This window comes from Harmonia axyridis, chromosome 6 (genome assembly GCF_914767665.1).
Source record: "Harmonia axyridis chromosome 6, icHarAxyr1.1, whole genome shotgun sequence".
NCBI classification, from domain to species: Eukaryota; Metazoa; Arthropoda; class Insecta; order Coleoptera; family Coccinellidae; genus Harmonia; species Harmonia axyridis.
The window spans coordinates 11,240,342-11,257,161 of record NC_059506.1 but is presented as its reverse complement, the minus strand read 5'-3'; the positions used below and the strand labels follow the sequence as shown (position 1 = coordinate 11,257,161).

At 32.6% G+C, this 16,820-nt stretch overlaps 1 protein-coding gene and 1 long non-coding RNA gene across 2 annotated transcripts in view; one reads left to right on the top strand and one right to left on the bottom strand.

Moving 5' to 3' along the window:
* Positions 1-6,671, bottom strand: part of LOC123683507 (methylglutaconyl-CoA hydratase, mitochondrial) — a 222,969-nt gene extending 216,298 nt beyond the window's left edge. Inside the window, exon 1 of the mRNA XM_045622596.1 lies at positions 6,312-6,671. Within this exon, the coding sequence (XP_045478552.1) occupies positions 6,312-6,594 (283 nt within the window). The 5' untranslated portion in view covers positions 6,595-6,671. The remainder of the gene's footprint in view (positions 1-6,311) is intronic.
* On the top strand, positions 2,224-5,426 carry LOC123683508. Its single transcript, XR_006747993.1, has 3 exons — positions 2,224-2,426; positions 3,403-3,475; positions 3,531-5,426. It is a non-coding gene; the product is annotated as an uncharacterized LOC123683508 (long non-coding RNA).
* Positions 6,672-16,820: the final 10,149 nt, after the last annotated feature.

Below are 16,820 nucleotides of genomic sequence, written 5' to 3'. Positions count from 1 at the left end.
TTCTGAAAAACAACTTGAGGTTGGTCCGCTCCGCTGCGTTCATCAACATTCCCTGCAATAAAAATTTCCAGACCGTCTTTACTAAGCCGCCTGTTAAATAAATAACACATGGCAACCCAACCAATATACGCATTGACTATTACCCTAATTGAAAGAGGGATGAAATGTATTTCACAAAGACGAAAGAAAACACTATCTTCGCTTTCGAATTATATGGAAGTTGTTTACTCATTCAACATATTGGAAATTCCTACGATTCTGCATTCGAAACTAGTTACTATTAAATGCCAAATGTTTTCGGCGGAACATATGTTTTCTCATTTATTTTTCGAAGTTCTGCGTGTGATCGTACGCAGTTGATATTTCTTGTGTCTTGTGAATATGAAAATCAGATATATATCGCGTAGATCTATTTTTTCCTGTGGGGTTTATCGTCGACATTGTTCACTTATATTTATTATGTGGGAAAAAGAGGTTTGATAACGTAGTTTGAACCAAATTATTCGAAATAATTTTGTTTTTTATTAATAATTGAATTGTTTCTATCTTATACTTATACTGGATGTTCCTGAATTGGAGTTATGAAGGAAAATGAGGAATTCCGATTTTTTACTGACGGCTTGTTTCCAAAGGAAAGTGAAATGATCATTATTGGTCCATTCTATGGAGAAATTTTAGTTCTTCGTCTGTACGGTTTGATTGATACTTTTTCAGCGGGGGCGCTAAAAAATTCTTCGCTTCAGGCGCCAAAATTGCTAGCGCCAGCCCTGGTACCTAGTGATTCAAAAACAATCTATTTTCATCATGAAATTTTGCTATAGTTTTTGAACGATCTAGGGTCAATTTGGCGCTCTTGAAATATGCCCCGAGGAAAGCTCAACTTCCTTCCCACCCGGTCACTACGGCCCTGGGTGTGTTAGTTCTGTGCATAGATAAATTAGTTTGTCTATGGTTCTGTGTGTTCGATTCTTAGACGGTGTATTCAGGTATGCTGTTTTGACACATCGTTTGAATTCTCTTGATTTACTTTCAGTTTCGTTCAATCTGTTTTGCGATTGTTCGACTGTTTTGTTTTTGAAGTCGACCAAGTTAACATTCCCTTGTAATTCTCACCAGATGTTAGTAAAATTAGCAACCGGAATAAATATTTTCTCCAAACACTCCATTCCTTAGAGGTTGAGTAGACAAAACCTCATAAAAGTTGGTTGGGATTTGTCAAATATATTCTCGACGTACGGTTTTATTTGGCTTGTTTCTATTCGTTTGAAAACAAATTTTATTTTGAAAATATGCAGATGAAACAGAAAATTAGTAAATATGCACTGCAAGGCGAAAATATCTCATTCGAGCCACAAAATGTATATTTATACGCATTAGCATATGTAGTTGAGCAAATGCAGATTTATCCGAAGCATAATTTTATAATACAATGCTCGTCGCTGAACTGTGCTACATTTATCCATCTCACTGAAATTACTACAAATATTTCGAAAACTGTAGGGGCTCAAAACGAGCACAATTTATCTAAAGATGAAAATTTCCGTCCGACAAGTAAGTGACTCACAGGGAAAACTCGAAATATCTCGGAAACTGAATGGGCACAAAATTTTTTTCATACAGCAAAAATGGGCACAAAATAGATACCCAAATAAAAAAAAATGAAAATTTCCATGTATGAGTCACAGCGTCAAGTTGGTGACTCACGGTAAAAACTCGAAATATCTCGAAAACTGAATGGGCACAAAAATTTTTTTTACGGCAAAAATTGGCACAAAATGGGCACAAAATAGCCAAATAAAAAAAAATTTAAATTTCCATGTGTAAGTCACAGCGTCAAGTTGGTGACTCACGGGAAAAAATCGAAATATCTCGAAAACTGAATGGGCACAAAATTTTTTTCACACGGCAAAAATTGGCACAAAATGGGCACAAAATACCCAAAATAATTTGATACCAAAATTCTAGGAGTGGATCACCAACTTGACGCACCTGAGATATTAGTATTTCTACAATATAAACATGTAAGTATAAATTCTCAAATTTTCGTTTTATTTGTTTATCAGAGTAGGTATAAACAGTCTTATTCGAATTAATACCTTGAATAATAAATAATATAATGAAGTTGAAAAAAAATGACGCAATGTTTATGATGCTGATTGGTCAGATTAGTTAGGTAATGTGTAGTAAAATTACCATGAATTTAATTTCATGAACTTTTTCTTTCCAATTCACAGTGTTGAATTTTTTTACGTCAGTTATTCATTAGCACCTATCTCTGAATGTTATTGCTCATTTTTTCTGTTTGGAATTCAACATTGACGTTTGAAGTATCAAGTGGTTCATTTGGATTTGCTATATTAAAGATCATTAAGTCCAGTGATGTCGGAAAAAGGGTGGGCCTCAACCACTGTGATGACGAAAAAAGTGTAAGTCTAGTCCATACTTTTTCTCTTGAAATATCATTGTGTCATGCTTCGTTTTTGATTGTACAAACAATGTGAAATATTCCAGGAATATTCATAATACCAAAAAAAGTGAAGTGACTTTTTTTATAAAAGACATCATTTTAGGTCTTGATAGTAGTTGCTATGAAAAGAAAATTGATACTCTATACGGTATCAATCTGAGATATATCACAGATAGAATGTATTTACCGAGCTAATTTCACAGGAATGTTTTTGAGCATTTTCCGCAAACAGAGTGCCGAGCAGAGTGCTCAGAAAACATTCTGTATTCAATGTTCGAATTTCCAGGCGAGAATGATCTCATACCTAGAATAAGGTTCAATTCATTTATCTATAATCCTTGATCAAATTCAATTCTGTCCGTCATCCGGCGGTTATCTTCCGTACGGAAAACTTAAAGATTAGGGGTTCCGTGAATATTGGGAACCCTTTGGAGAATTTTTCCCATTGAAGAACTCAACATATTTTCAATTTCTAGTTTCATTCAACAGTTTTCGTGTAAAGGGCCGGAAATACATGATATTCACTAACATCGTGAAAAGATGCCAAAGTGATTTATACCGCCCAAAAATAATTTCAGACTATACTTACAAATTTTCATATTCATCATGTTACCAGAACCAGATATTTCAAGAAGTAAAAGCTAAAAAATTACATATTATTTCTGTGACCCCCAAACTGAAGTGGATATTTGTAAAGTAAATATAAAACAAAATTTCCAAGCATCGTGCAAAATGTCAAGCTGAACACATGAAATATTGGAAAAGAATAACTAATTTTTTTTTTATTATAACAGATACAACTTGGTCCGAATTTAGTTTGTGCATTCAATCTTTCTTTTTGCAAAATTTCAAATTGTGTAATTAAAGCTGCGAAATTTTATTTTTAATGAACAGAGCTTTTTAGAATTTCTCATTTATGAAACTTATTATTTCAGATTTGAAATAAAAAGTACCTGATTCTAAACTCTAACCAAAATTCAAGCAAAACCCTTGGCAAAACTTAACCCGGTGAGTGCGGAATATTTTTTTTTATTATTAGCATTAATCAGAATCTTGTTTATAGTATCTGAAAAATGGATGCCGAAATGAATATCCAGAGTGGTCTTTCCAACGAAAATATGTCGACTTGGGCGGAAGTTGATGGTGCCGCGACTCAGCTAAAGATCAATATACCGGAGAAACTGAGGAGTATTCTAATTATCAATGGTTTTTCATCTTTGAGGCTGATTGCAGAAATGACATCAAGATATTTCCAATATCGAAACATTCTCAAGGGAAAATTTGAAGGATATTATATCTTATGATCAATTGAAAAGTTATCTTGGTATTTTTGCGCAGTGTCCGGAAAAATTCATTATCGTTGGTGGCCACAGAAAAATTTTGGAATTATTGAAAGATTTTTTCACTAAAAAACAAAAACAAAACACTTCAGATATTTCTTACAACCAGTGTCAAAACTGTTCGACTACAAAAAAAACCTGAGTAGGACCAATCTCAGACCAACGTTACAACAACCAAGCAAAGAGTTCCTTAGTTCACAAAGTTCCTCAGAAATCGAAGAGCAGTCAACAAGGTCTAGATCTCGATCTCCTAGTATCAGATCTTCGAATAAAAATAAACAGATTGAGACTAATGCTTTCCTATCAAGAACTTTGAAGTCGTGGGCAAAATCAAAATGTACAGGTGAAATATGGGCTAATATTTATCATAAAATGGATGATATAATTTATTCTTGCAACATAGATAGTGAAGCTTGCAATATTCATTGTTTTTGTGTGACAGGAATAAAAATTATCAAGTCTAAAAGCTCTGATACTAGGCAATCAAAGTGGATATATGGCAATTACTACAAGCATTTCATGAAGCATTTGAAAAACAATGACGAATCTACCGAGAAAAATACGGATGCCGATCTAGTGAAGGAAAAGAAAGTTGGGAGAAAAGTTGTACCTATTACAAATTTTTTCAAACAGGCCCAACTTCAGGCTCACTCATCTTCTACATCTATTGAGAAACCTAATGTGAATATTTTGTCACAAGTTACATTAGATGTTCCCTCGGATGCTCCTTTTATACAAAATTCTGAGCAAAATTCTATTTCAACGGTGAACTCACCGAGAACAAAAATAGAAAAAAATGCTTCTTCCATCGATGATTCGAACACAGGCAACTCCTTTATATCCTTCAAAAACGATGGAACCTTCAAATTCATCCAGCAATGAATCCTTTGCCACGCTGTCTGTCACATTTCCATCAAAATCAAATTTAGCATTAGCTGAATCAGATTTGAATGAGATAGGTTACTTTCTAGCTTCTACGTCGGTTTCTGCCTCAATTTCTTCTCTAGCTTCTAATAAACGTTCGTCTACAGTTTACTCCAGAAATTCTATCGATAGCTCTACTGAATCATCGGATTCGGATACCGAAAAAATATACTCTGATCATTCATCCGATTCCGATAACGAGGAAATAGAAATATTTGAAGGAAAGTTTTACGCTGTCTATTATGATCAGAAATGGTTCATTGGAAAAATTATCTCCAAATTGGACACAACGAAATACAGAGTTAAATTTCTTCGAGAGAATTTAGGGGAATTTATTTGGCCAAAGCAAGATGACTGTGATATTGTTGATAGCTTATATATTTTTTATGGACCAGTGAGGATGACTGGTACTACAACTTTCAAAATTTCACGTCATGACAAAATCCAAATAGACGCATCTTATGAAAGATTTAGAAAATCTTAATGGTATCAACCAGAAAAATTATATTGCGAAATAAGCATCTACCTAACGCATTTTGATTTCAACTTATACCAAAACGATTGAAACACTGGCTAAAATACCAAATTAAGTAGTTCATATGTGATATTATTTCAGAAAATGTATGTATTTTGTGTTCCTAATATTCAGAGTTTGTAATGTAATATTTATAATATAATAAAGAAATGTGATTTTGTGTTCACATATAATTTCTGTACCTGCATTATTTATATAAATGTGTTCATTTTACTCAAATAAATATAAACACCTTTTATAATAGGTACTTGAACTATTCAGTATATCAGTACCAAAAATAGATAGATAATACGAATAGATTTGGTATTGGTAGTAAACTAATTTTATCTGATTAGATTTTCTTCATACTTAGCATGATCTATAGTAATTTTATCGATTGTTTTCTACGGCTGTTGATTTCTTTTCGGAATTTATTCTTATGCTTTGAAAAGTAGCAGCTATATAACTCAGAAGGTAACAATAATTTGAAAGAATATGTAAATTATTCATAAGCAGTCCAGTAGAATTCACTGGGATTCCGTGGGATTCTGATGGAATTCCGTGGGATTCCATGGAATTCTGTAGGATTCCGTAGAATTACATGGGATTCCTTGGAATTATGTGGGATTCCAAAGAATTTCGTGGGATTACGTGGAATTCCTACAGTAAGTGGGATTATGGTGTACAAATTTTGGCATGCGGTTTGCCCCTCGCCGGAAACCAAGAGACCCATGGGTAGACCACCTAAGAGATGGAAAGACTCCTGGATTTCATCATCTAACGAATCGCATGATTGAGTTGGAAAAAACAGGCTGTGAGCCTAAAAAAAGAGGAAGAAGAAGAAGAAGAATAATAATCATAATCCTATTTTCAGTTCTTAAATAAGCCCAGTTCTCCAGAATCGTCAAATAAACACTCGAATTTGGAACACCCCACATCTCAATGCAGTTTTTAGGAAACTAGAAATTCAGTTGTTGTGCAGTGTATTTGTATTTCCTGTTTTGGACCAATACATAAACTTCAGGATCGAGTGATCGACCAATTGAATTCAAATGGCTGTACTCACCTGCGCAAAACGTTCCTCTAACTAAACTTTTTATAACCACAACTCTAGCTTTTTCCTCATAACTGACCCTATCAAGTTCTGTTTTTAGTTGACTGACTAAATTCACACCTAATGCATTTTTTCTTTCCGGTCTATTCACTCCAATTACCACTATCCCATTATGTTTTCCATGTAGATTTTCCACAATCACTTCTCTACTTTGCGATGAATGACGATACGGAGTAATTTCGAATTGTCGAACATTTGATTTCAACAATTTACAAATTGCTATTGAACGATTCATATTTGGTTATTCGTATTTCGTTTATTAAAATTTCTCTCAATAAAGCCGACGATGAAATGAACTTGACATAATAATGATCATTTCATCGCCCGCTTTATATTTGCAGGGCCGTCGCTAGGGGGTATAGGTAAAGTAGGCGATCGCCTAGATAGCAAAATTCAGGGACTGCATTTGAAGTATGATTCAAAGTACAGAAAGATAAAATATTAAAACCTATCAAAAGTGCTGCATTATGCATTATACACAGTGTCCGTAAAGTATGGAACAAATTCATTTTTAGCTAAACAGACCATTTTAAGTGTGTGCTGAAACACGTCGAGTTTTTTTTAATTTACCGTATTTTAAAATAATAATGTAATATACAGGGTGAATTACTTTCGAGTAATGACGTCACCGTCATTTTTTAAATGGAACACCCCCATTTTCTCTCAATTTTCCGATTACTCTAGCTGAGCTGATTCCAAAAATGTATGCCATGTTGATTCCAATTGGTACAGGGTTGACAAAAATACAATAGTTTTGTGTGTGCTCAGTAAATAACGCGTAACATTCTTTATTAGTTAAATTTACAATATTATCAAAAATACTTATTGTCTAGCGGCAATTGTTTTGAATGTAAAACCCTGTAGTTTGTTACATTTTTAGATTAATAAAACTGAGCTGTTTCCAAGTTTGGTACTTGTGGTCTAGCAGACAAAATATGAAAGAAATTATTTCTTATCAATTTAAAAAAAACATAGTCGTCTAGTTTTTTGTGAAGTGTCATACTTTGTTTATTGCCGCAAGACAATAAGTATTTTTGATAATATTGTTAATTTAACTAATAAAGAATGTTATTCGTTACTTTATGAGCACACACAAAACTATTGTATTTTTGTCCACCCTGTACCAATTGGAATCAACATGTGATACATTTTTGGAATCAGCTCAGCTGGAGTAATCGGAAAATTGAGACAAAATGGAGGTGTTTCATTTGGAAAAAATGATGATGACGTCATTACTCGAAAGTAATTCTCCCTGTATATTAGGTTATTATTTTAAAATACGGTTAATTAAAATAAAAATCGACGTGTTTCAGAATTATTTCTTGAAATGATCTGTTTTGCTAAAATTGAATTTGTTTCATACTTTACGGACACAGTGTATACTCAAGAATATCTTAGATGACCTGTAATACCACTTAATACTTCTTTTCGAGTTCTTGACGCTACGACCAGCGGCGGATCTAGGATTTTTTCAAGGAAGGAGGGGCACAGCAACGAATAAACATGAAAGTTATACAGAAGGTAGTCTTTTTTCCATTTTTCAACAAGCATCATCGCTCAAGCCCCCTGCGCCTTCCCCCCCTTTATCCGCCCCTGGCGGATAAGGTTTGTCGTCGTTTTCTTTGGTAAACTTTTCCGACTTTCTCCGTTTTTGGGGTGGCACTTTTATGTTTCAGTAATAATTTTCATTTTAATCCCTTCATTCAGAATGTTGATTCCTCAGAGGAATGCTAAATATTGGAGAAACGATTTCATTTCACCATTTCCTGAAGAAGGGGGATACGATACTGTGGGTAATACGAAGGGAAAGTATAAAGATTTATTTTTTCTTACCAATCCAAAGATGTACAGGTCTGAAATTGTTTTTTTGTTAATGAATATTTCCGTAGTTTGCCCAATGTTATTAGCAAAATTTTGATAATAAATGTATTTAATTCTTTCATCTCTCGGTAGAAGACCCCGAATACCTACCCAATATTCATTCTTTGCAGTAGACCGACTCTTAAAGCGGAAAATTGAGCCTCTGCTTAGGGCGGCAGTTTGGCTAGCGACGGCTCTGTATATTTGATAAGATGTTTGTAACGAGAGCCTTGAATTCATTCTGTTATCGAAGTTGATTTGAACGGTGTTTACTTTTGATTTCGTAATCCCGAACTGAATCCCAACTTTAAAACTTTCCATTTAAATATCGATACCTTATTATTTCTTAGCTTACATCTGTAATATGTTTAATTTATATAGATCTCACTTACATCATGCGTTGAAACTGACAGATCCTATTAATAGCGAAAGTTATCCTCTGTTTGTTGTGCATAAGAATGGTAGCAGAATGTTTTTAGGGGTGGAATCCTTGTTGAAAAATGATGGGGTCTACTATGTAAACAAAAGCTTTCAGACGTTTCTTTGCAATGTTCAACACTTCCAAAAATGAAAAAAAAAACTACTTAAGTTTTGTAATTGCTGAATATTTGAAAGAATGACATTTCATAATCATTATCTACCAATAAAAAACGAGGCAGCCATGTACTAGATTTTTAGATTCTGTTTACGGAAGATCGGTTCATTCACAATATTGTATTTCATTTCTTTTTTCGGGAACTGCAGAACAACTGCGTAAAAGAGGATTTATAACATGTTATATGTATTGATAGATTACTTTTTGAGTCCTGTTTATGGTCTGGCTTGTTATGTTAAAAAATCATTAATTACTAATGTTGAATTGGTTCGCAACGGTGAAGTTGACGTAGTGTTTTTATAGCCTTCAAATTTTGTAATATTTTTTCATTAATAAAGGGTGTTTTTTTTCGAGGTATATAACTTTAAGTTGGCATAACTGTTCAAGATGGCGATCGATTTAACAGCTGTCAAGTGATTTATTCTCAGTTTGGTTTGACAATTCATCATGAATAGACTCACGCCTTAACAACGCTTGTATACAGTGCAATTTTATTTCGAAAATAATGGTTCTGTGCGGAATACGTATCACGCAGTAGGACCATTTTATCGTCGACAAAATCGTCCATCAGAGCAGTTAATTCGATTAACCATGGAACGTTTTCGCACCACGTTTACTCTTATTGATAAGTCGCATCCCCAGAGGGCAGATAGAACAATTCCCAAGAAAATTATCCATGTAACTCCATCTACAATGACAACATTCAACTATAAACCCAAATAAGATATTTCGCTGTTATTGATTCATTCAGATGTCGTAGTATTGTCTTGAATTGAAAAATTAATTTGACATTCATAATCATGATAATATAATTTGTTTGTGTTTTATGTGTGACAAGTGTCTTATATCTTTAACTTATTAAATGTAATTTGACGAAAATAGTGAAGTAAGTGTAAAGAAAACTTTAAAATTAATTTAGATATTATCACTGTTCGTATTTTACAGAAGCTAATGGATTGTTGTGAAGTAAATAACTATTTACTGGTCAAGAACCATGTGCTGCTGAAAAAACCCAAGAAAACTCTTCAAACAATTTTTATATCGATAAGCACAAGAAAATCAACAACAAATAATATAATATATATACATACATATATATATATATATATATATATATATATATATATATATATATATATATATATATATATATCGTGAATCTAGTAAGGGAATTCGACTGATAAGAAGGATTTCAGTTTTACTCTTTATTCATACCAAGCTTTCGGAACTGGTTGGTTCCTTCCTCAGGGTTACTACAATTTCAACAATTAAAATTAAAATTACATATACAAAAAGAACTATCCCAAATCTTTAAAAACAGTCACTTACAGAATTTGAGGTTGTCTCCTTAATAAGTTAAAATTCATCAATTAACGCAAATTTTTAAGTAAATTAGTCTCAAATACTCTATCAGTTGGATTAATCTCTCTTTGTCAATTGGATGTTGGATGTGAAGTATAAACAGTGTGTCTAACCTAACTTAATTATTTTCTTTGGTACATATCACAGAATCGCATCGCGTCAACTTTGGTTTACTTTTTCTTCTTATTTTTATTCGTCTAGTGGTCCATCATAGAATCGTTCCCGGTTTGGATATGTTAATAGGAACGTGTAAACATTGCTTAATCTTTGTACGTCAGTTTTTTTATTTATTGGATTTTCTTTATTTCTTATGTTGATCATTTCTTGTATCAGTCTTTTATTATATTTACCTTCCGTACATAATACTTCTGTATTTTCAAAATCAATTTTATGATCCTTTTTCATTGAGTGTACAGCTAAAGCACATCGTGGGTTCATTGTCCGGATATCACTCTTATGTAACGTTAATCGACTCTTTAACCATTGAGATGTCTGTCCCACATAGGTGCCATCACATTCGGAACATTTAATTTTATACACTACATTAGATTTCAGTGGGTTTGGTGTTGTATCTTTCAATTTACTGTATAACATCTTGATAGTTTTCGTGTTGTATGTACTTATTTTTACTTTTTCATCTTTAAAACAATTCTTAATTTTGCTGGTTAGATTTCCTATGTTGGGAAGGCTGCCATATTTTATTACAGGATCATCTTGAACTATATTTTCAATTTGTTCAGGTTTTCGTCGAGATTCTGTTATGGAGACTCTGTCAGTTTCATACATTAGTTTGTCGAGCATTTGTTTTGGATAGGAATTTTGCCGAAAGATCTCATGTAATTTCTTTATGTTCGCATCCACCATATCTGGATGGCAGATTCTTTGTATCCTGTTTTTCATTTCTTTGATACAATTTATTATACAATTATTATATATTATCATTTATTTATACGGAAGGTAAATATAATAAAAGACTGATACAAGAAATGATCAACACAAGAAATCAAGAAAATCCAATAAATAAAAAAACTGACGTACAAAGATTAAGCAATGTTTACACGTTCCTGTTAACATATCCAAACCGGGAACGATTCTATGATGGACCACTAGACGAATAAAAATAAGAAGAAAAAGTAAACCAAAGTTGACGCGATGCGATTCTGTGATATGTACCAAAGAAAATAATTAAGTTAGGTTAGACACACTGTTTATACTTCACATCCAACATCCAATTGACAAAGAAAGATTAATCCAACTGATAGAGTATTTGAGACTAATTTACTTAAAAATTTGCGTTAATTGATGAATTTTAACTTATTAAGGAGACAACCTCAAATTCTGTAAGTGACTGTTTTTAAAAATTTGGGATAGTTCTTTTTGTATATGTAATTTTAATTTTAATTGTTAAAATTGTAGTAACCCTGAGGAAGGAACCAACCAGTTCCGAAAGCTTGGTATGAATAAAGAGTAAAACTGAAATCCTTCTTATCAGTCGAATTCCCTTAATAGATTCACGATATTTATAGTACGACTGTTATCTGGAGACAATATATATATATATATATATATATATATATTAATTGAATTATCACTAAAGAATCATTGAATACTCATTGAATAAACAATGAATACTCATTGATTAGTTGAAGATTCATGACTACTCATGAATAATCAACCATGAATATTTTTTGGAATGAATTATTCGATTAATCGAAAAAATTCAAGAATCAATATTCGAATACAAAAAAGGGAAAAAGTCCCAGTCGTAACAATGATATAGCATTGCAAGTGGCCAAATTCAGTGGTCAATTATATTCAAAATGAAGCAGTCGTAGATAAATTAATTTTATTTATTCATCTGCATTCATCTATTACCGAAAGATTACAATTTTAAAAAATTTCATGTTTAAACGTATCTGCAGTCTAAAATTTCCAAAGATCTGTTTGAAGATTTCAAAGGGAGGAGCACCTATTTACGTATGCGTCAGTAAGGTACCTTTAAAGCAACAAACAAGGTCAACCACATACCTGTACCAATAAATACAATTTTTATTTGAAGGGTTTTAGAGAATTCTACGTTCTGAATAATCAATGAATATTTCAGCTGAAAGCGAAATAATAATTCTATGATATTTTAGATAAACTCCAAAACAATCCAAACTATCAATCTTATAAATTTTATGCTTTCGATGGGGGGATAATAGAAAAATTTTTTTTTCGTCAAACGAAATAAATTTTCAATTTTTAGGTAGGTAGCTTGATATGTTTAATTTCATCTGTTAAGTGTGTACTGTACTGATCGAGAATTTTAATTAATTTTATTGTTTTAACAATTTTATTAATGAACATTGTGTCGGAGTTTGAGGATACATTGAATTGAATTTGTATTTGGATATATCCTGAAACATACTAACTATTTATCTTCAAATGATAAGGAAATTCCAGGCAGCAAATTTGCAAAGTACCTCTTATGGTTTATTTTACATCTCTTGACGTTTAACACTTCTATCTTTTTAGTGTTTTCTTGTGTACCTGCAACTTCTCTCACTATTACTACACGGTCACAAGGATAATTGGATACATTACGATCTAGGGCCGCCGGCATACCATACCATAAAACACCATCTGGTACCAATTTTGCTCACTCTCAACATCAATTGAGCGGTAGTTTTTCTGAAGCATTTTACATATACTTCTGTAAATATGCAATTTTCCCTTTTCTTGTTATAAGAATCAGGGTGAATACCAGAAATCATAGTTTTGCTATTTTTGCGCATTTGGATTTGTCGCTAATGAAATGGAAAGTTCATTTTATGCGATGGTAAAAATGGAGCAAACATTTTCGCAGGTAATAAAACTGCACTACAGATGGAAATGATTGACTTCCATGAGAACACCGTTTTAAAACATAAATATTCGGAAGTTAATTGTGATAAATTTTGGATAAATTTGTGTGTGGAGATAAAAATCCAGAATTGAAGAAAAAATAGCTTTGAAAATTCGCAAAGAGCCGTCGCTAGCCTAACTGCCGTTCTAGGCAGAAACCCAAGTTACTGCCCTAGCAGAAATCAACTCTGCAGAATGCAAAAAAAAAATGGGTAAAAAGTAAGAATATGATAACACTCACTTTACATACAGAGTTAGTTTCAAGTATGGAAAGTCTCAATTCGATAATTGAGGATTTCCAGATGGAAATCTGATCTAGGCTGGTGCCAGAATTGTCAAATAACTTGTTACTTTGTTCAGTTGTTATGTGGCTCCAGCCACAAAAAAAAGGAAGTTTCTGCAAAGTGTAAGTAGTAGGCTGGAGCCAGAATTGCCAAATAACTTTGTTGACAGTTGTTATGTGAAAACATCACTCAATTTTTTTTAAATTATGTAGAACAATTTTTACAGACATTGCCAGTTGTACGCTATGTAGAGTGTTGGTATCAGCATGATTATGTAATTGATAGGACGTTGCTTATCAAACATGATTCAGGTTTTAACAAAACTCAAGTGATGATTTCACACAACAACGGAACAAAGTAACCAAGTTATTTGACAAATTTTGGACCAGGCTAATTTTCAAATAAAAAAATAAAAATTATATAAAAGTTCAAATTTGCGTTGCTAAACTCGATATTTTCTAGAGTGTGATACATTTTAGAATAAATATTTTTTTTCTTTATCACCCCATAAGGGGAACTTATAATAATAAGAACAAAATTGACTATCGCGTCACTGGAACAATGGAAAACAGAATAAATCTGAAGACACCATTAGAATCACCATATTAGATAATGGTTACAAAACAAATTGCGTGAAGGAGTCATCTCCAAAAACAAATGAGTTAGACAAAAAAAATGAAAATCCCGAGTTTTAATTTTTTCGAGATATCTCGGGAACCTTTGGAGATATTTTGGATCTGTTCACACCAGCACACTCATCCATAAATAACGCAACACTACCCTGTATTTCTGACGGTTTTCGATATCCCTGTAGTGCCACTCTAAATAGTTCTAACCCTGTATAAATATTGCAAAAATATTTCCAGCTTACATAAACTCGGCAATCGTCAAAAAATGTGAAATTATTAAATAAACAAGTCCAATTTCAAACATTCAAATGTGAAATAATTAAATATACAAGTCCAATTTTACCTATTCCTTATACTATGATACTAGGTACTGTGTTTTGGGTAAAAATGGGTATATTTCCAGATCTACGTGAAGGTCTTTGGCATTTTAGTGATGAATTATCGTCACCAACGAGTAATAGCTTAAATTCTTTGCATACAACTGAAGATTTGTCGTTCAATGAACAAACACAATTAGATTGTACAGTAAATTCATATTTTGACTCAGTTAAAGGCATTTAGTTAGGATGCACTAATGTCATTGAACATGAAATTGTTGTAACTAATAGTGAACCGATAAAGTCAATATATTATCCAGTCGCCCATATATGCAACGTAAAATTAACGAAGAGGTCGATAGAATGCTAGAACTTGACGTAATCGAATCATCTAACAGCGGTTGGAGTTCACCTATATTAATGGTACCAAAGAAAAACAACACATATCGTTTCTGTGTAGATTTTAGAAAGCTCAATGGAGTAACACAAAAATGTGCATGGCCCATACCATACCATACATGTCAACAATTTTAGACAGGACGCATATTGGCAAATTAAATTAACTGAAAATAGTAAGGAGTACACAGCTTTTACCATTCCGGGTAAAGGATTATTTCAATTCAAAAGGAAACATTTGCAGTTTGAACCTGCAGCACCACGGACCCTTACAATATATAGTCCACGTGTTCGACACCTCGGCCAAATTTGCCAAATGTTATATTAAATTTTGACCAATACTCTACAGATATGAAAATATATAAAATTAAAATGATGAAATGAGTAACACTCAAATTATAATTGAAGAATATTTAAAGAGTAAAGAATTGGTTCATATCTCAGGGTTTTTAATGCATAGGTTCGTGTCAAAGACAGATATACTAGATAATTATATATTCACAATTATTATCAACAAATAGCAATAAACTCTGAATTTAACAATGTTCTAAACTACTATTCTAATGATCACCAGGAAACTACCAATTATTCTAAAATTAAGACGTGCTCATCATCACCAATCGTGTGCTACTTTTAACTGATAATATGTAACAAAAATGAACTGAGTGTGAACTATAGAAAACTTTATGCAGTGTAGAGAAATGACAATTGAAATTTACAAAACAAAATTTACAGAGCAAAAATTATGAAATGCAATAAAAAAATACAAAATGGCAACAGGAAAAAAATACAAAAGTACACTTATCTCAAATGGCTGTTTTCCAAGGAGAGTTGTTCTAACACTTGTCTCAAATGGCTGTTTTCCAAGGAGAGTTGTTCTAGTTTCCACAATATGTTACAGTTTATACTACTCGCTAATAAGACCAAAGGGTTGTTAAATTCAATTCCACGGAATCACGTGGCGGTTCCAAAAATTCAATGTGTCTACCCTATATTCTCAAATCTTAAATTCTAGATGTACCAATATATGATGACACGTAAGATGGTGAAAAATATCTGAATGAAATGAACAAAAGACAATTAATACTCATAGAAGAAAATAAATAAAAACACTTGACTATACGTTTCACAGTTTATTATTAAAATACATAAAATCTCGTTGACTCAGTTCGAAGTCGTCCGCGATAAAGAACAAATGTGCGTTAGGTGCGCTGTGTTTACGAAAATAGATAAAAATATTTCTGTAGCTAATAGATGAGAACATCCACACATAAATTGGACTGTTAGGTGCTGGGTTGTTGAAGTTCGAAGGACCATGAAATTTTCCACACTATTTATTGAAGTAGGTTTATATATACAATTACACAATGTACACTTTACAAGATTCGCTTAACTAGTTATCGAAAACTATGAATCAGTTCCACGCACTTATCCAATAACAATTTACCGACTTGGGTATTAACAATGACCGACTGAAGGATCTTTTCTAACCACGTGGCGACAAGGCCAATATTTAACTAACTTGAAATGTGCAAGCTGAACACTGTGTCTCAAGGGGTGAGAGCAACGACGAACTATAATAAACTGTACTTGACTTGTACTTACTAGACTGTGTGTAGATATTACCATAGTATAAGGAAAGGATAGTAAGCCAACCGCCGTTTGACGGCAAGGAGCTGGTCACTTGGAGTCGCTTCTGTATTTGGAACCAATGTTTTACGGGTTGCATATATCGAACACTATTGACTACCCAAAGTGGAGAAGTAACTCGATAATAGATGGCGCTGAATCATGAGCTATAGATGGCGCAGAAATAATACGAAAATTCATTCAGTGGCGTGGTTGAAAAGGGGTCGCATAACATTGCCAACAATTTTTATGTTATTATTAAGTTACCACTACATTTGAATATTCGAATATTCATTGAATATTTATTCGAATAATTGCGTTTTGCATTACGATAAAAGTTTGAATGATCACTTAACTCTCTATTCAGGAATAATTACAACAAATTGATAGATACAATTGAATTAAAATTATTCATATAATAGTAGAAAGTGGTTTCATCCGAAGAAATATGAATAGAATTGGGATATTATCAATGAAAAAAATATAAAAATTGGATATAAGAT